This window comes from Mobula birostris, chromosome 5 (genome assembly GCF_030028105.1).
Source record: "Mobula birostris isolate sMobBir1 chromosome 5, sMobBir1.hap1, whole genome shotgun sequence".
NCBI lineage: Eukaryota > Metazoa > Chordata > Chondrichthyes > Myliobatiformes > Myliobatidae > Mobula > Mobula birostris.
In genome coordinates, this window is record NC_092374.1 from 9,459,295 (window position 1) to 9,478,634 (window position 19,340).

The 19,340-nt window shown below is 43.3% G+C and overlaps 2 protein-coding genes across 2 annotated transcripts in view; both read right to left on the minus strand.

The window, feature by feature from the left end:
- Positions 1–15,964, minus strand: part of poln (polymerase (DNA directed) nu) — a 247,595-nt gene extending 231,631 nt beyond the window's left edge. Inside the window, exons 1-6 of the mRNA XM_072257436.1 lie at positions 15,959–15,964; positions 15,846–15,914; positions 10,195–10,255; positions 8,651–8,715; positions 6,961–7,044; positions 4,473–4,565 (exon numbers count right to left, since the gene is read on the minus strand). Coding sequence (XP_072113537.1) covers positions 4,473–4,565; positions 6,961–7,044; positions 8,651–8,715; positions 10,195–10,255; positions 15,846–15,914; positions 15,959–15,964 — 378 coding nt within the window. The remainder of the gene's footprint in view (positions 1–4,472; positions 4,566–6,960; positions 7,045–8,650; positions 8,716–10,194; positions 10,256–15,845; positions 15,915–15,958) is intronic.
- A 3,011-nt stretch (positions 15,965–18,975) lies between these two features.
- The window catches only part of LOC140197476 (uncharacterized), a 40,678-nt gene continuing 40,313 nt past the window's right edge, over positions 18,976–19,340 (minus strand). Inside the window, exon 5 of the mRNA XM_072257438.1 lies at positions 18,976–19,112. Within this exon, the coding sequence (XP_072113539.1) occupies positions 18,976–19,112 (137 nt within the window). The remainder of the gene's footprint in view (positions 19,113–19,340) is intronic.

Below are 19,340 nucleotides of genomic sequence, written 5' to 3' on the forward strand. Positions count from 1 at the left end.
GCTGAAAAAGACCATAAGACTATAAGACATAGGAGCAGAATTAAGCCATTCCATCCATCAAGTCTGCTCTGCCATTCCATTATGGCTGATTTATTATCCCTTTCAACCCTATTCTCCTGCTTGCTCCTCGTAACCTTTGACACCCTGACCTAACAAATCACGAACCTATCAACCTCAGCTTTAAATATACCCAATGACTTAGCCTCCACAGCTGTCTGTGGCAATGAATTCTACTGATTCATTACCCTCTAGCTGAAGAAATTCCTCCCCTTTCCTGTTCTAACTGGACATCCCTCTGTTCTGAGGCTATACCCTCTGGTTCTAGACTCCCCACTATAGGAAACATCCTCTCCATATCCACTCTATCTAGGCCTTTCAATGTTTGATAGGTTTCAATGAGACCCCCCCCCCTCATTCTTTTATCATGACATCTAAAACTTTGACAAACTTCTATAGATGTGTGGTGTGAGTACTTTGACTGATGTATATGGAAGCACCAATGCCCGTGAATGGAAAATCCTACAAAAAGAGGCGGATAAGACCCGGTCTATCAGAGGTGAAGCTCTCTCCACCATTGAACGCACCTACATGGAGGACTGTCACAGGGAAGCGTCATCAAGGATTTACACCATCCAGGCCATGCTCTCTTCTCACTGCTGCCACCAGGGAGAAGGTACGGAAGCCTTAGGATTCACCCCACCAGGGTCAGGAATAGTTATTACCCCTCAGCAATCAGGCTCTTGAACCAGAGGGGACAACCTCACTCTCCCTGTCATTGAACTGTTCCCACAACCTATGGATTCACTTTCAAGGACTCTTCATCTCAAGTTCTCAATATCTATTGCTTATTTATTTATTTATTGTTATTATTATTCCTCCTTTTTTTCTTTTGTATTTTCACAGCTTGTTGTCTTCAGCACATTGGTTGTTTATCTGTCCTATTGGTCCAGTGTTCCATTGATTGTACTGTAGCTTTTAGATTTACTGTGTATGCCCACAGGAAAACAAATCTCAGGGTTGTATATGATGACGTATATGTACTTTGAAAATAAATATACTTTGAACTTTAAACTCCTGTGAGTACAGGCCCAGACCCATCAAATGCTCTTCATACGTTAAGCCTTTCTTTCCCAGAATCATTCTCGTGAACCTTCTCTGAACTCTTTCTATTGGCAGGACATCCTTTCTTATATACAGGGCCCAAATCTGTTCATAGTACTCCTTGTGTGGTTTGACCAATGCCTCATAAAGCTTCAGTATATGGTGGCATATGTTTGACTTTGTTGAATATTCCTAGAGTTTTCTGTTTTTTACTTTAAATCTCCTCAAAAAAAATCTCCAAGACATTCTTAGTGAATTTAGTTATATCTGTGGTAACTGCAGTTGAGACTGACAGATTGATCAATTGATCACGAATGTGAATTTCTACTTGGAACGTTTATGTTGGTGTAATAATTAAAACTCAGATTCATTCATTTTAGAAGTCAGATACGTGCTCTATGAATGTTATTTCCAAAGTTCAAAGTAAATTTATTATCAAGGTACAAATATGTCACCGTATACAACCCTGTAATTCATTTTCTTGTAAGCATACTCAGCAAAGCTTTAGAATAGTAACTATAACAGGATCAGTGAAAGATCAACCAGAATGCAGAGACAACAAACTGCAAATTCAAATATGAATAAATAGCAACAAATAACGAGAACATGAGATAACAAGATAAAGAGTCGTTAAAGTCAGATCATTGGTTGTGGGAACATTTCAATGATGGAGCAAGTGAGTGTAGTTATCCCCTTTTATTCAAGAGCTTGATGGTTGAGGGGTAGTAACTGTTCTTGAACCTGGTGATGCAAGTCCTGAGGCTCTTGCACCTTCTACCCTGATGGTAGCAGCAAGAAGAGAGCATGGTCTGGGAGGTGGAAATCTCAGATGATGGATGCTGCTTTCCAATGACAGTGATTCAATGTGGATGTGCTCAATGGTTGAGAGGGCTTTACCCGTGATGTACTGGGCCGAATCCACTACTTTATAGGATTTTCCATTCAAAGGTATTGGTGTTTCCATACCAGACCATGATACAGTCAGTCATTATATTCTCCTCTACACATCTATTGGAGTTTGTCAAAGTTTTAGTTGTCTTGTCAAATCTCCGCAGACTCCTAAGGAAATAGAGGCACTATCGTGCTTTCTTCACAATTGCACCTACATGCTGGGTCCAGGACTGGTCCTTGGAAATAATAACGCCCAGAAATTTAAAGTTTCTAACCCTCTCCACCTCTGACCGATGAGGACTGGCTCATGGTCCTCTAGTTTCCTTCTCCTCCAGTCTATAATCAGTTCCTTAGTCTTGCTGGCATTGAATGAGAAGTTGTTGCTACGATACCACTCAGCCTAATTATCAATCCATCACAACCTTTGATACAGCCCACAACAGTGGTGTCATCAGCAAACTGAAATCTAATCTCTCTGAAAAAACATTAACTGGAGAAGGGTATGAAATGGGTACGAAACTCTCACCTGATCCAATCTCACTTTGGCCTGTGGAATAGATTAACATTACCCACACTGGTGTCAGAAGTAGGGTGCATGGAACGCACTGCAAGGTGTGGTGGTAGAGACAGAAACATTAGGGGCATTTAAGAGACTCTTAGATGGGCACATGGATGATGGAAAAATGGAGGGTTATGTGGAAAGGAAGGGTTATGTTGATCTTAGAGTCAGTTAAAATGTTGGCACAACATTATGGGCCAAAGGGCCTATACTGTGCTGTATTCTTCTATGTTCAATATTTCATGTTCCTTAGAAAACCTTTTATGTGGTTGGCTGTTAATTTGCTTTTGGAGGTGTATCTATGAGGTGGCTATGGAATTTTTCCCGTATTAAAGGCATATTATAGAGCCATAACCAGGAAGCTGCTTGTATTGGAGAGCATGTCTAATGAGGAAACATTGCAAGAGCTCGGGTTTTTTGTTTCGGAACAAAAGGAGGATGAGATGTGACTTGACAGAGGTGGATAAGATGATAAGAGACTTTGCTAGAGTGGACAGGCAAGAGGAAATGGTTAATGACATACAAGAAGGCATAATATTATGGTGATTAGAGGAAAGCATAAGGGATGTCAGGGGTAGATTTTTCACACAGAGAGTGGTGGGTGCATGGTACTGCCAAGGTGGTAGTGGAGGAAGATACGTTAGGGTGATTTGAGAGACTCTTAGGAACATTTAAGAGAGTTTTAGATAGAGGGCTATAAGACCATAAGATTTAGAAGTAGAATTAGGCTATTCTACCCATCAATTTTGTTCCACCATCCCATCATATTGTGGGGTGGCACAGTGGCATAGTGATTAGCACAACACTTTATGGTACAGGTGACCCGGATTCAGTTCCTGCCACTGCCTGTAAGGAGTTTGTACGTTCTCCCTGTGACCGTGTGGGGTTTCTCCGGGTGCTCTGGTTTCCTCCCACAGTCCAAAGAGGTACGGGTTAGTAGGGTAATTGGTCATTGTAAATTGTCCCATGATTAGGCTAGGGTTAAACTGGGGGTTTCTGGGCGGCACCACTCAAAGGGCCATGAGGTCCTGTTCCGCACTGTATCTTAATAAATAAACCATGGCTAGTGGGAGGAAAGGGTTAGATTGATCTTGGAGCAGGTTAAAAGGTCAGAACAACACAGTGGGCCAAAGGACTTGTTTTGTGCTGTAATATTCTGTGTTCTTTACGTTCTATGTTCACCGCCAAGTAAGCTGGTGAAAGGTGGGCATTTTGAGACATCACTGTAGATGGTTGCTGTTGTGAGACTCTTTCCAAGATCAGTTAGATCCACAAGAGGTATAGATGGAGAATTCTCTGCACTGTATCATTGTGACCTGGAAAGCACTGTCTTAAACCGATACAATAGCAGGTTTCAAAAGAGGATTTTGAGAAGGCGACATCCATCATTAAGGACTCTCACCATGCAGGACTTGCCCTCTTTTCATCAGGGAGGAGGGACAGGAGCCAAAGGACACACAGTCAACATCTTAGGAACAGCTTCTTCCCTCCTGCAGTCAGATTTCTGAACGGACCACACACACCGACTCAGCATTTTGCTCTCTTCTTGTTCTACTTATTTATTCTTTTATATTCTGTATTGAAACTTATAGAAATAATTATATGTATTGCACTGTACTGCAGCCACAAAACAACAGATTTCACAACACATATTAGTGAAAAAAACCTGATTCTGAGAATTGGATATAATTAAAAAGTAACAATTTTTTGGATGAAGAAGGAAATAATTTTCCCTGGAACATCTTGTACCCACACTCCCCTTAGATTCTACCAATTACCTGCACACTCAGGATGACTTACTGTTTTCCACTGGTCCAGACACCTACACTGTATCTCTCCATTTAGAACTTAATCAGAGTTAAACCATATGAACGTGAGATCCTTTCGACATGTTCTATTTCCACAAGGAAGTTGGACTCACCACTGCCTCAGAGGTTGACTGCTGCTGCTTTAGGTCTGTCTTCCGAATCTTTTTTTCACAAAGGAGATGTAGGCGCAGTTTGTCGTACAGAATCTGCCTCAGGTCAGAAGATGGAAAATATTGCCGTTATCTTTCAGCCTGAAGTTGTGACTAATAGTGACCTAACCAGCTCGTTTGGAAACTGTTCGGATTTGGGGAAATTTACAAGGATCACTCTGACTGGTTATCAGAACAAAATTCATCTAGATCCTGTTGTAATCTTGGTCAAGAAGGGTTGTAAAGAGAACTTTTAGCAGTTTGGCCTTCATAAGTCAAAGCATTGAGTACAGGAGCTGGGATGTTATACTGAAGTTGTATCAGACATTCGTGAGACCAAATTCAGAATATTGGGTGTTTTTCTGGTCATCTGCCTGCAGGAAATAAATCAATAAGACTGAAAGTACAGGAAAAATTTACAAGGATGTTGCCAGGAGTTGAGGACCTGAGTTATAGGGAAAGGTTGAATATGTTAGGACTTTATTCACTGGAGCATAGGAGAATGAGCAGAGATCTTATAGAGGCATACAACATTGAGGGGGTATAGATAGAGTTAAAGCAAGCAGCCTTTCCCGCTAAGGTTGCGGAAGAATAGAACTGAGGTCATGGGTTAAGGGTGAATGGTGAAATATTGAAAGGGGAGCCTGAGGGGGATCACCTTCACCCAGAAGACACTGGAAGAATGGAATGAGCTTCCAACAGAAGTGGTGGATTGCAAAATTTTTGAATAATTACATGGATGGGCTACAGTCCAGGTGCATGTTGGTGAGATTGTGCAAAATAACACTTTGCCATGGACTAGATGGGCCAAAGGGCCTGTTTCGTGCTATAGTGCTCTATGTCTCTATTTAGAGTAATACCAAACTGAAAGAAAATCATATTAATAAAAGTTCAAAATCCAACCAATCTAAGGTGTTCAAACACAAAATAAATCTGAAGGCAAGTCCATGACAACCACAATGCTAGTCCCAATTTCCAGTGTTCAGCCACTCCCTCCATGGACCTAGCCAAGCCCTTCTTAAATGAAACCATTGTACCTGCCTCACCTACCTCTTCTGGCAGCTCATTCCACATCCTCATCACCCTCTACAAGAACCATAAAGACTTATTAGAACTATACGGGCTACTGTGGCTACTATTTCTTATGTTCAAAGGGTAAGGTAGATGTAGACAAAAACAAAGTGCAACAAAATTGCCTCTGAAGAATTGGATCAGGAGCTGGATGATTATTTTGGCTGTACAAGTCCACATGTCTGTGAATCTGTGAGTCCACTGGAAGCTGAAAGCTTGGAAGTGGCCTACTCTGGGGTTGGAGAGAAGAGGCTTGTTTCGCTGTTTTTGTTGTTGTGTTAATGCTGTTGTAGCTTGTGATGTTCTGCTGACGCCGGAGTGTGTGGCGACACTCGCGGGCTGCCCCCAGTACATCCTCAGGTTGTGTTGGCTCTTAACGCAAACAATGCATTTCACTGCATGTTTTAATGTACATGTGATCAGTAAATTAATCTGAATCTGGATCAACAGCACCACAGAATTTCTCACTATTGAACAAACACTCTGATTTCCATTTTGTTCACCATTGCAATCCACCTCTCAAGTCCTCACCCACTCTCTCAGGTTGACCTCAAACTCCTCTACATATTCCCCCGTGCACTCACAGTCCCACTCAGCCTATTATCATCAGTAAATTGGAAACTCTGACTGGGAGCAAGAGTGACACAGTAGCTTTATGGTTAGTGTAACGCTCTACAGTACCAGCAATTGGAAGATTGGAGTTCAATTCCCGCTGCTGTCTGTAAAGAGTTTGTACATTCTCCCATGACCACAAGGATTTCCTCCAGGTGCTCCAGTATCCTCCCATGTTCAAAGACAGAGCATTCGGGCTAGTGAGTTGTGGGCATGCTACGTCCGTGCCGGAAGTGTGGTGACACTAGCGGGCTGCCTCCATCACACATTTGGATTGTGTTGCTCATTGACGCAAAGCGAGACACTGAATCTGAATCAGGTATTTGCTGCCTTTGGAAAACTAAGTAGGTCCTTGGACCCACTTTACACTGCACGCTGTCGGAGCAGTGCTGCCAGGATAATCAAGGACACGACCCACCTAGCCAACACACTTTTCGTCCCTCTTCCCTCCGGGAGAAGGCTCAGGAGCTTAAAGACTCATACAGCCAGATTTAGGAACAGCTTCTTTCCAACTGTGATAAGACTGCTGAACGGATCCTGACCCGGATCTGGGCCGTACCCTCCAAATATCCGGACCTGTCTCTCATTTTTTTGCACTACCTTACTTTCCCTTTTCTATTTTCTATTTATGATTTATAATTTAAATTTTTAATATTTACTATCGATTTGTACTCCAGGGAGCGCAAAGCGCAGAATCAAATATCGCTGTGATGATTGTACGTTCTAGTATCAATTGTTTGGCGACAATAAAGTATAAAGTATAAAGTACCTGCCGAAGCTGATTGCTGCTGGTCAGAAGGAACTTCTCTCCTGCCACCAGATGTGCTTCCTGCTCCAGCTGCTTCTGCCGAACCTGCAGAAGTTCAACAACAACACCAGTCACTCTGGCACCAATCCTGACAGCAGTATTAAAGCCTGCCATTAACATCCACCTCCTCAGGCAGTGGAAGAACTCTCAATTCCTCTACTTTATCTTCTCAATTCAAAGTTTCTGTATTTGTCATTTTCAAGAAAAGAAAGATTTTAAAATTAGCTTTACTTGTCACTTATACAACAAAACCACACTTTATAATGTTTATATTGTAAATATATGCTGGCGTTTTTATATTTTTGCACACTTTATTCTATATCTGTACTTTAACCTCTAATGTTATTATAACTTATTTCATCATCGGGGCAAAGGCAGGTGTAGCACTTGTTCCACTTGCAAGGATAAGTGCCAGGAGGGAGATCAGTGGGGAGGGACGAATGGACAAGGGAGTCACGTAGAAAGCAGAAAGTGGGGGGAGGGAAAGATGTGTTTGGTGGTGGGATCCCGTTGGAGGTGGCGGAAGTTTTAGAGAATTATGTGCTGAATGCGGAGGCTGGTGGGGTGGTAGGTGAGGACAAGAGGAACTCTATGCCTGATAGGGTGGCAGGGAGATGGAGTAAGAGCAGATGTGTGTGAAATGGAAGAGATGTGGTGAGGGCAGCATTGATGGTAGAGGAAGGGAAGCCTCTTTCTTTGAAAAAAGAGGACATCTCCTTTGTCCTAGAATAAAAAGCCTCATCCTGAGGGCAGATGCAGCGGAGATGGAGGAATTGAGAGAAGGGGGTGGCGTTTTTACAGGTATTGGTGTGGGGCAGGGTATAGTTCAGGTAGCTGTGAGGGTCCGTTGGTTTATAATAGACATCGGCGGATAAGCTGTCTCTGGAGATAGAGACAGTGAGATCGAGAAGGGGAGGGGAGGTGTTGGAAATGGACCAGGTGAATGTGAGGGTAGGGCGGAAGTTGGAGGCAAAGTGGATGAAATCGACGAGTTGAACGTGGGCGCAGGAAGCAGCACCAATGCAGTCGTCGATGTAGTGCAGGAAAAGTGTGGGACAGTCACCAGTCTAGGCTTGGAACATAGACTGTTCCACATAGCCAACAAACAGGCAAGTATAGCTGGGACCCATGCGAGTGCCCATGGCTACCCCTTTTGTTTGAAGGAGGTGGGAGGCGCCAAAGGAGAAATTATTTAGAGTGAGGACAAATTCTGCGAGGCAGAGGAAAGTGGTAGTGCAGGAGAACTGGTTGGGTCTGATGTCCAGTAAGAAATGGAAAGCTTTGAGGCCTTCCTGCTGGGGGATGGAGGTGTATGGGGACTGGACATCCATAGTAAAAATAAGATGATGGGGGTCAGGGAATCTGAAATCCTTCAGCGTGTGAGGAATGAAATACTGGACTGGGCGTGCAAGAACCAATTCAACTCAAACTGGTTGCTGCCTGACCCTCAGCACACTGTGCACTGTTCCCAATTCCAGTATCTTCAGTCTCTTGTGGATCCAACACAAAGCCAATTGCTTGTTCAGCCGAGGCAAACCTGACCCATACAGTCGGGGCCCCACTGGTGGCCAGGCTGTAATATCTACAAGTGTTTTAGTCATGTCCAATGTGCAACATTAAAAACAACTGCAAAAGCAGGAGAGATGGATACCCCCAGCAGCTCAGAAGTTCTCTTCAGGTCTTCTTTATTGACTTGAATTCTGTAATTTTCCATCACTGTAAACAAACAATAAATATATAAGTTTCTGGGCATGGAGGATCTATCCTTACTCTCTTACTTTCCATTACACCACTGGCATTTCGGGCAGCAATAAAGGTCCTCCATCTCTAACAGTGCTCAGTTTCCTTCCTCACGTCAGTAGCTTCCTCTCAGTTTTCACTGTTGTCAGTCATACAAGTCTCGGGTGGAGACTCAGGAATACCACTGCATTCAAATGTGGAAACATTCTTCATTGCTGTTTCCTTAACAATTTTGTTTTACCAGTCAGGGTTGTTAGCCCTGAGCTGAACCCCTGAACCTGGAGGACAGGACTGGTGGACCATTCTTAGTCGGTCATCCATCCTTTGACCCGTTTGGCATGGGTGACCATACCGGGACCGTCAGGCATAAAACTTGACTCCAGCCAGCATAGTTCTCCAGGTAATTAATTGCTGGTAAGATCGCTCTGTTACAGAGAGAGGAGGCTGTCTTTTGATCGCTGATGAGATTGCTCTGCTACAGAGAGGGGAGACTGCCTTTTGATCCCTGGTGGGATCACTTGCTGCCGGAGAGGCAAAGGTCTGCAACTGCACCCAGAGAACGTTACCCAGGTGTTCTGCATTTTGGATATGGGCTTGCACTACAGACTTCTTTTCAGTCTTATAGATTTTATATTCTCAGATTTTTACCTGATGTTTCTGGTTTTTTTCTGTGCAGGGATGGAGGATTTGGGGGACAATGTGCCTGTTATGCTTTTGTGCATTTTTTGTGCAGGGAGGAGAGATTTGGGAGTAGATGATCGTGCTACCGTTCTTTTCTTTCTTGGTTTCATGGCTCTCTGAGAAAAAGAATTTCAGAGTTGTACACTTTAATAATAAATGAACCTCTGAACATTTTGAACCTTTGAGGCATGTAAGCCTCCAAACCAATACAAGGCTGTGCTCCTCTTGGAGGTGAGGATCTATCCTGAGCTCAACATATTCTGCAATCATGCCAGCAACTACGGTATATTTCATTAGGAGTTTTAGATGATTTGACATGCTACAAATCATCTACAAATGTATGATAGGCAGCATTCTGACTGGTTGCAACCTCCAATGCACAGGGTCAAAAGAGGCTGCAGAGGGTTATAAACTCAGCAAGCTCCTTCAAAGGCATAACCCTCATTGAGGCATCTTCACAACAAGAAGGTAGGCATCCATCATGAAGGACCCTCATCATCGGGCACATGCCCTCTTCTCATTACTACCATCAGGGAGGAGGTACAGGAGCCTGAAGAGGGGAACTTTTTCCCCTCCACCATCAGATTTCTGAATGGACAATGAACCAACCCATTAACACTGCCTCACTATTTGTGCTCTATTTGCACTTCTTACTTAATTTATTTTATATTAAATGTTTTCACTGTACTGCTGCCACAAAACAACAAATTTCACAATGTATATCTGTGATATTAGACCAGATTCTGATTCTATAGATTGTATTTGCTTACTCACCTGCCAGAACTGGGATCAATCGCAACTCCACCAGGTAAAACAGCTTCCAAAGGTGTTGACTCTGTGGAATTAAAAACAGTGATATTAGCTGGTGATGGTTAAGTGTCTCCAATTGCATTCCCTGGTGATTATTTTATCAGAGCTTATCATCCCTTTGTTTCCTTAAGGTTGTTATAGCTGGGGGTGGGAATGGAAAAAGCTCCCACTACCTATTAAATGCTCCCAATGGCGTGCGCCTCAAATAGCCTCTGACAACCAAGTCCAGCTCCTGGCCTTCACGTGTGGTTTAGCTATTAAGCCCAGCGGAACCATTTCTACTGACAGGAGAAGGGGCAAAGGCGGGTTACTGGTGCCTTAAAACCAGCCGTTTCGGGCAGATGGGGCTCATTAACTGTGGTTGGCAGCTCACGTAGGAGAAGGAATACTCTGATCCTAAACCTCCGCTGCCTTGTAGCTACACCCGGTCATAGAAACATAGAAAGCATAGATAAAACCTACAGCACAGTACAGGCCCTTCGGCCCACAAAGCTGTGCCAAACATGTCCTTACCTGAGAAATTACCTAGGATTACCCATAGCCCTCTATTTTTCTGAGCTCCATATACCTGTCCAGGAGTCTCCTAAAAGACCCTATCATATTCGCCTCAACCACCATCGCCGGCAGCCCATTCCACGTACTCACCACTCTCTGCGTAAAAAACTTACCCCTGACATCTCCTCTGTACCTACTTCCAAGCACCTTAAAACTGTGCCCTCTCGTACCAGTCATCTCAGCCCTGGGAAAAAGCCTCTGACTATCCACATGATCAATGCTTCTCATCATCTTATACACCTACTTATCCAACTTGATTCTTTCCAAAAGCTCTTGCACATCCTCTGTCTTAATATCTACATGCTCAAGCTTTTCAGTCCACTGAATGTCATCCCTACAATCGCCAAGATCCTTTTCCGTAGTGAATACTGAAGCGAAGTATTCATTAACTACCTCTGCTATTTCCTCCAGTTCCATACACACTTTCCCACTGTCACACTTGATTGGTCCTATCCTCTCATGTCTTATCCTGCCCGCCAAGGCCTTCTCATTGCCCCCTCTGGCTCTCCTAGTTTCTTTCTTGAGCTCCTTCCTGCTAGCCTTATAATCTTCTAGATCTCTATCATTACCTAAATTTTTGAACCTTTTGTAAGCTCTTCTTCTTGACTAGATTTACAACAGCCTTTATACACCATGGTTCCTGTACCCTACCATCCTTTCCCTGTCTCATTGGAACGTACCTATGCAGAACTCCACGCAAATATCCCCTGAACATTTGCCACATTTCTTCTGTACATTTCCCTGGGAACATCTGTTTCCAATTTATGCTTCCAAGTTCCTGCCTGATAGCCTCATATTTCCCCTTACTCCAATTAAATGCTTTCCTAACTTGTCTGTTCCTATCCCTCTCCAACGCTATGGTAAAGGAAATAGAGTTATGATCACTGTCTCCAAAATGCTGTCCCACTGAGAGATCTGACACCTTACCAGGTTCATTTCCCAATACCATATCAAGTACAGCTTCTCCTCTTGCAAGCGTATCTACATATTATGTCAAGAAACCTTCTTGAACACACCTTACAAACTCCACTCCATCTAAACCCCTCACCCTAGGGACATGCCAATCAATATTTGGGAAATTAAAATCTCTCACCGCGACAACCCTGTTATTATTACGCCTTTCCAGAATCTGTCCCTCTATCAGCTCCTCGATGTCCTTGTTACTATTGGGTGGTCTATAAAAAACACCCAGTAGAGTTATTGACCCCTTCCTGTTCCTAACTTCCACCCATAGAGAGTCCGTAGACAATCCCTCCATGTCTTCTTCCTTTTCTATGGCTGTGACACTATCTCTGATCAAAAGTGCCACGCCCCCACCTCTTTTGCCTCCCTTTCTGTCCTTTCTGAAATATCTAAAGCCTGGCACTCGAAGTAACCATTCCTGCCCCTAAGCCATCCAAGTCTCTAAAATGGCCACAACATCATAGTTCCAATTACTGGTCCACACTCTAAACTATTCCGCTTTGTTCATAATATTCCTTGCATTAAAATAGACGCATCAAACCATCGGTCTGAGCGCGTACCTTTTCGATCACATGCCTATCCTCCCTCTCGCACCGTCTCCAAGCTGCTTTCTCTATTTGTGAACCAGCTGCCTCTTCCTCTGTCTCTTCATGGGGAAAGCTTCGGGAGTAAACCTCAAGGGAGAAATCCAGAGCTGGAGTCCCTCAGCAGTCCTACTGTACATTGAGTTCAACGTTGTTTGGCACCTCCAGCGATGCTGCTGGTACCAAACTGTATAGGTCTCTGCCGTTCCTCTGGGTTCATCAGATGTGTGGAGAGGGGGAGCTTGATATATGGGGACCAGCTTGGCCTCCATATTGTACTGTCCAGGCTTGCTTATCTAGACAGCTGGGATGCAATATCCACGGTCAGCCCTGACCGATGGAGGCCCTCACCTCACCTCACATCATCCATTTGAAACACGCAAGTGGACAGAGTTTTGGACCTGAGGGGAATTAAGGCTTCAGGCACAGGTTAGAGAACTGAAGTAGAGGAAGAGTTAATCTTCAATTGTGAGTAGCCATGGAGTCGCAAAGGATCGCAGACGCTGGAGTTTGGAACATTGAGCCTGCTTTTGAACAGCAAAGCAATGGCAGCTCTGTAGCATTGCGGCTAGTGCATGCTTTACAATGCCAGTGATCATGGTTCAATTCCCATCACTATCTGTAAAGAGTTTGTACATTCTCCCTCTGACCTTCCACAGGTGCTCCGGCTTCCTTCCACATTCCAAAAATGTACAGGTTAGGGTTAGTAGGTTGCAGACGTGCTATTTTTGTGTAGGAATCATGGCGACACATGGGCTGTCCCCAACATATATGTCGCATTTCACTATATGTTTCAGTATTTTGATGTACATGTGACAAAAATATAGTTAATCTTTATCCTTATCTAATTTTTTTCTTTATCTTTATTCTGCTTTCTATTTCTGATACTGGCATACTCTGTTCAACTCTATCCTCAAAGTTAAGAGATGGGAAAGTCCTCAAAAGGTTGCAGAAAGATTTGCACAAATGGTTCCAGGAACAAGGGATTTTAGATTGGAGAGGTTGGAATTGTTCTTCTTGGAACAAATAAGGCTGAGAAATTTAATGGACATAGACAACAGCATGGCTGGTTAAGATGGGAATGTCTAGAAGGAAACTGATGATTCAGAGATCAGGTCTGGTACAGCAATTCAAATGCACAGGAGTGTAAGAAGCTGCAGAGGGTCGTGGACTCTGCCCAATACATCATGAGCACATCCCTCCCCTCCAACAGTAGCATCCACAGGTGTCACTACCTCAAGAAGGCAACATCAAATTCCCCACAATCCAGGCCATGCCATATTTTCATAGCTACCATCGGGCAGAAGGTACAAAAACTAGAAGTCCCACACGATCAAGGTCAGGAACAACTACTTCACTTCAAATGCAGATACTTCCCTTGATAGATTCGTGATTGGTCAGGGAGTGAAGGGATATTGGGAGAAGACAGAAGACTGGGGCTGAGAGGAAAAGTGGATCAGCCATGATGAAATGATGTAACAGACTTGATGGGCCAAATGGCCTAATTCTACTCCTATATCTTATGGTCTTATGGTCTGATTATTTGGTTCTTGAACCATCCGCCAAACCTTAACCGTTTCAAATTAGCAACACTATGAACACTTTGATCACTTTGCACTAAAGTGTATACTTCCTGTTCTAATTGTCTTCTTTCTTGTAAAAATTGTGTGTGGGGAGAAGATGGCGGTGTGACGGCAGCGTGCGTAGCCTCTCCGGTGGTGATGTCTGTAATCTGTCAAGTAGGGACCGTGCACAATTCTGATTTGATGGAGACAGATGTGAGAGTACGGAGGAACATCTGGAAAACTTCTGAAATGCCCACTTCACTGCCGCTGCTACTGTGTGGTAACCGGAATCTCCAGAGCTGAAGTCCCCAAAATCCTCGGCTTTGTGTGTTTCAGCGGCTGTGGAGAGGTCGAAGGCACTCGGCAGAGGATGGCACTCGGGTGGCTGTATCAGAGGGCTGGTCGGAAGTTCGAAGTTTTCAGACGAATGGACTCAGTGTCGGCTGTGGTCGGCTGCTTCCAAGGTATCGGCAAATTGATGGTGCCTGGAGGTTTATGGCTGGGAGTTTCTCCCTTTTGCCACCTGCTATCGGAGACTCGGGAGTCGATCGACTCGGGACTTTGAGACTTTTTTTACTGTGCCCATGGTCTGTTCTTCATCAAATTATGGTATTGCTTTGCACTGCCATAACTATATGTTTTAATTATGTGGTTTTGGCAGTGTTAGTCTTTGGTCTGTTCTGTTTTCTGTGATATCACTCCGGAGAAACATTGTATCACTTCTTAATGCATATATGCATTTCTAAATGACAATAAAAGAGGACTGAGTGTTCTCATAATCTAATGTATATTTAATTTTTCCTGTTGTAATTTTCAATAACCTTCTGGTATACACTCAGTGGCCACTTCATTAGGTACACCGATACACCTGCTCGTTAATGGAAATATCTAAATAGCCAATCATGTGGCAGCAACTCAATGCATAAAAGCATGCAGACATGGTCAAAAGGTCCAGAAGAAGAATCAGAAGAATTAGGTTTATTATCACTGGCATGTGATGTGAAATTTATTAACTTAGCAGCAGCAGTTCAGTGCAAAACATAACCTAGCAGAAAGGGAGAAAAAAATAATAATAAATAATATAAAACATAATAATAAATAAACAAGTAAATCAATTACATGTATTGAACAGATTTTTTTAAAACATGCAGAAACAGAAATACTGTATATTTTTTAAAAAGTGAGGTAGTGTCCAAAGCTTCAATGTCCATTTAGGAATCGGATGGCAGAGGGGAAGAGGCTGTTCATGAATCACTGAGTGTGTGCCTCCAGGCTTCTGTATCTCCTGCCTGATGGTAACAGTGAGAAAAGGGCATGCCCTGGGTGCTGGAGGTCTTTAATAATGGACCGTTGCTCAGACCAAATATCAGAATAGGAAAGGAATGAGATCTAAGTGCTTGTTGATGCCAGATAGAGTGGTTTGAGTATCTCAGAAACTGCTGATCTCTTGGGATTTTCATGCACTAAAGTCTCTAGAGTTTACAGGGACTGGTGCAGAAAACAAAAAACATCCAGTGAGCAGCAGTTCTGTGGGCAAAAATGCCTTGTTAATGAAAGAGGTCAGAGGAGAATGGCCAGACTGGTTCAAGCTGACAGGAAGAAGACAGTAACTCAAATAACCACGTGTTACAACAGTGGTGTGCAGAAGAGCATCTCTGAATATACAACACGTTGAACCTTGAAATGGATAGGCTACAACAGTGGACCACAAACATACACTCAGTGGCCACTTTATTAGGTACAGGATAAATTAGCCAATGAGTGTTATTCAATTCTAGATGGAGTTACAGCAACTTTCTAAACAATTCTATTATGTTCTTGATCGTGATATACAGTTCTGCTGTATATCCTTTCCTGTCTTCATAACTGTGAGAAGTGGCCTAAATCCTAATGCATAATTAATCTATACCTGGCAACTGAAACTCTGATTAAAGGAAATGACTCTTACCTGTAATTTAGCACAGACATGCATCATGAGGCGGTGAAGAATGCGAAGGCCAACACACAGTTCCTGCAGCTTATAAAAAATAGAAAAATCAAATGACTCCCATTATAAGCAACACACATCAAGGTTGCTGGTGAACGCAGCAGGCCAGGCAGCATCTCTAGGAAGAGGTACAGTCGACGCTTCAGGCCGAGACCCTTCGTCAGGACTAACTGAAGGAAGAGTTAGTAAGAGATTTGAAAGTGGGAGGGGGAGGGGGAGATCCAAAATGATAGGAGAAGACAGGAGAGGGAGGGATGGAGCCAAGAGCTGGACAGGTGATTGGCAAAAGGGAACCCAGAGGGTGGGCAAGGGGTATAGTCAGAGGGACAGAGGGAGAAAAAGGAGAGTGAGAGAAAGAACGTGTGTATAAAAATAAGTAACAGAGGGGTACGAGGGGGAGGTGGGGCATTAGCGGAAGTTAGAGAAGTCGATGTTCATGCCATCAGGTTGGAGGCTACCCAGACGGAATATAAGGTGTTGTTCCTCCAACCTGAGTGTGGCTTCATCTTTACAGTAGAGGAGGCCATGGATAGACATGTCAGAATGGGAATGGGATGTGGAATTAAAATGTGTGGCCAGTGGGAGATCCTGCTTTCTCTGGTGGACAGAGCGTAGGTGTTCAGCAAAGCGGTCTCCCAGTCTGCGTTGGGTCTCTCCAATATATAGAAGGCCACATCGGGAGCACCGGACGCAGTATATCACCCCAGCCGACTCACAGGTGAAGTGTCGCCTCACCTGGAAGGACTATCTGGGGCCCTGAATGGTGGTAAGGGAGGAAGTGTAAGGGCATGTGTAGCACTTGTCCTTGTAAGCGGAACAAGAGGGAGGAAGAGGATAAGGCCTTGGTGGGCAGGATTAAGGAAAACAATACTTCCACAGCTGATCAATGCCCTGGTTATTCTGTACCTGTAGTCTGATGCAGAGTTCCAGCACAGTGTAAATGCATCAATTACACAGTCTCCAGGGAGAAACTAGATAACGAAGAATTGTACTCCCTGCAATATAGGTTATAGGTTTGATTGATATTTTTAAGACTTTGAAAGGAACTGATATGGTAGACAAAGAGAAACTGATCATGGAAATCATATTATGATTGAAATATAGATCAGAGAATGAGGCCATTTGGCCCATCACAACCATGGCAGCTGAAATTGGAACTTAAGTTAAACCCACTTCCCAGGCCTGCAGGTTATGGGTCTTCAAGTACTTTTTAAATGTGGTCTACTCAGGGAAAGACCCTGGGATAGGGACCCAACCTTAATGATGAGTGTGAAGGACCAGTCCACTTTTAAAGATTTATGTATTCCTTGAGTATTTTCCATACTTCTTTCAAGTGTCAGTCTTGTGCTAAAACCAGGACACTGTGGAGATGATAATCAAAGGAGCATGGCTAATTGTAATGAATCAGAGACCAACCTTTGAGTTTCCTGTACAGTCAGTGTTGGATGGAGCCAATTCCAGTGCTGAAGATGCCCCACAGTGTTTCAGTACCAAAGTCTTGAAGCAGGGGGAAGTGTTTGTAGGTTCCAGCAACCAGCCAGCAATCCTTGGATCAAATATTTTCCAGCTGCTGGCTGCAATGAAGCATTCAAGGTGAAGATTGTACTGCCATTTTTGGCAGCTATAGACAGTTACAGCATCATCATAGAGCAATCAAAGGTTAATTAATGATATACAGTACACAATGCCATACAACTTATAAAACACAGATTTATTGTCTTAAATATCTCAGCACGTAACTCTTGCCCTATTCGGGAAAGGCTATGGTGACCTGAGATAAATTTATTATCAAACTATGTACATATATGTCACCATATACTACTTTGAGATAGATTTTCTTATGGGCATTCACAGAACAAAGAAATACAATAGAATCAATGAAAAACTATACACAAAAACTGACAAACAACCATTGTGCAAAATAAGACAAACCAATGTGCAAATACAAAGAACACTTTTAATAATAATAATAATAAGCTGATTAAAAATAATAATAAATAAATAAACAGATATAGGTACATACATACATACATATACACAAACATACATACTGAGAACTTGAATTGTTGAGTCCTTGAAAGTGAGTCCATAGGTTGTGGAATCATGACATGAGTGAAGTTATCCACATTGGTTCAGGAGTCTGATGATTACATGGCAGTAACTGTTCCTGAACCTGGTGGTATGGGACCTAAGGCTCCTGTACCTCCTCCCTGATGGCAGAAGCAAGAAGAGAGCATGACCTGGATGGTGGTCATCCACGTGGAACAAGGTAGAACTCCTAGTTCACAGAACAGACAGTCCAGCCTTGGAGATATCTCAACAGTCTTGTGCTAACTTCATCAGAATTGCAATTAAAAAGCACGTTCTTCATCACTTTCATGCTCGCCAACAACTGTAGTCACCTCTACATATTCAATGTCACCATCTGAGTCACGCCATCTTCTCACGGCTACCATCAGGCAAGAGCTCCAGAAGCCTGAAGTCCCACTCCACCTGGTTCAAGAACAGCTACTTTCCTTTGACCATTCAGTTCTTGATCAACAAACACAGCCCAATCACTATAGTTTAGCAACACTGTGGACACTTTGATCTCCTTGCCCTAAAACAGACTTTTTTTGTTCTGATTGTGTTCTTTCTTGTAAAAAATGTGCATAGTTGATGATTTTCTTGTGAACACTGCTTATCGAATGCTGAGTCCGTGATGCTGCTGTAAGCAAGCTTTTCATTGCACCTCTGCACACACGTACTTGTGTGTGTAACAATAAACTCAACTTTGACCTTCAACCTTCATTCTATGTCCTCAAGTTTTAGACCAGCGCAAGTGGTTTCACTCTTACCTATTCTATCAAAGTTCATGATTTTAAATACTCAAGCAGTTCCTTCTCAATCTCTTCTATTTCAAGGAAAATATCTTAGCTTCCCCCTTTTGTCCATGTAACTACAATCTCTCAATCCTGGAATTATATAAATGTCCCTTCTGCAATATCTCCACAATCTTCACATCTTCACGAAAATAAGTCATCATAAATGGACATAACACACCAGTTCTGGCAGTATAGTATTTCATAAAAGTGCGTCATAAGCTCCTTGTTCAGTAATAAACAAGCACCATGACCTCGCTGCACCCGAGGTGAGCAGGTTCCTCGCCATCAGCTTTGCCATACACAGCTGGCATCTCGATTCCACTTGACTTGGCTGAGATGGACGCTATGCATTTCCCATGGAGGACTGGAAAGGGATGCAGAGGTCTTTACTAAGGTTTGTCCCAAGCAGCTCTGTGCTCTGAGACATATGTGGGCTGCTGCCAGAAGATCATCAGCTTGATGAAAGATACACATTGGCCTGCATGAAACTTCCATTAAAGGTGGTTGTTCACAAGCGAGTGCTGCCAACTGGTACGTCGCACGGTGCAGGAGCGTATACTGAAGAATGCACTGAAGCTTGATAAGGCTGCTG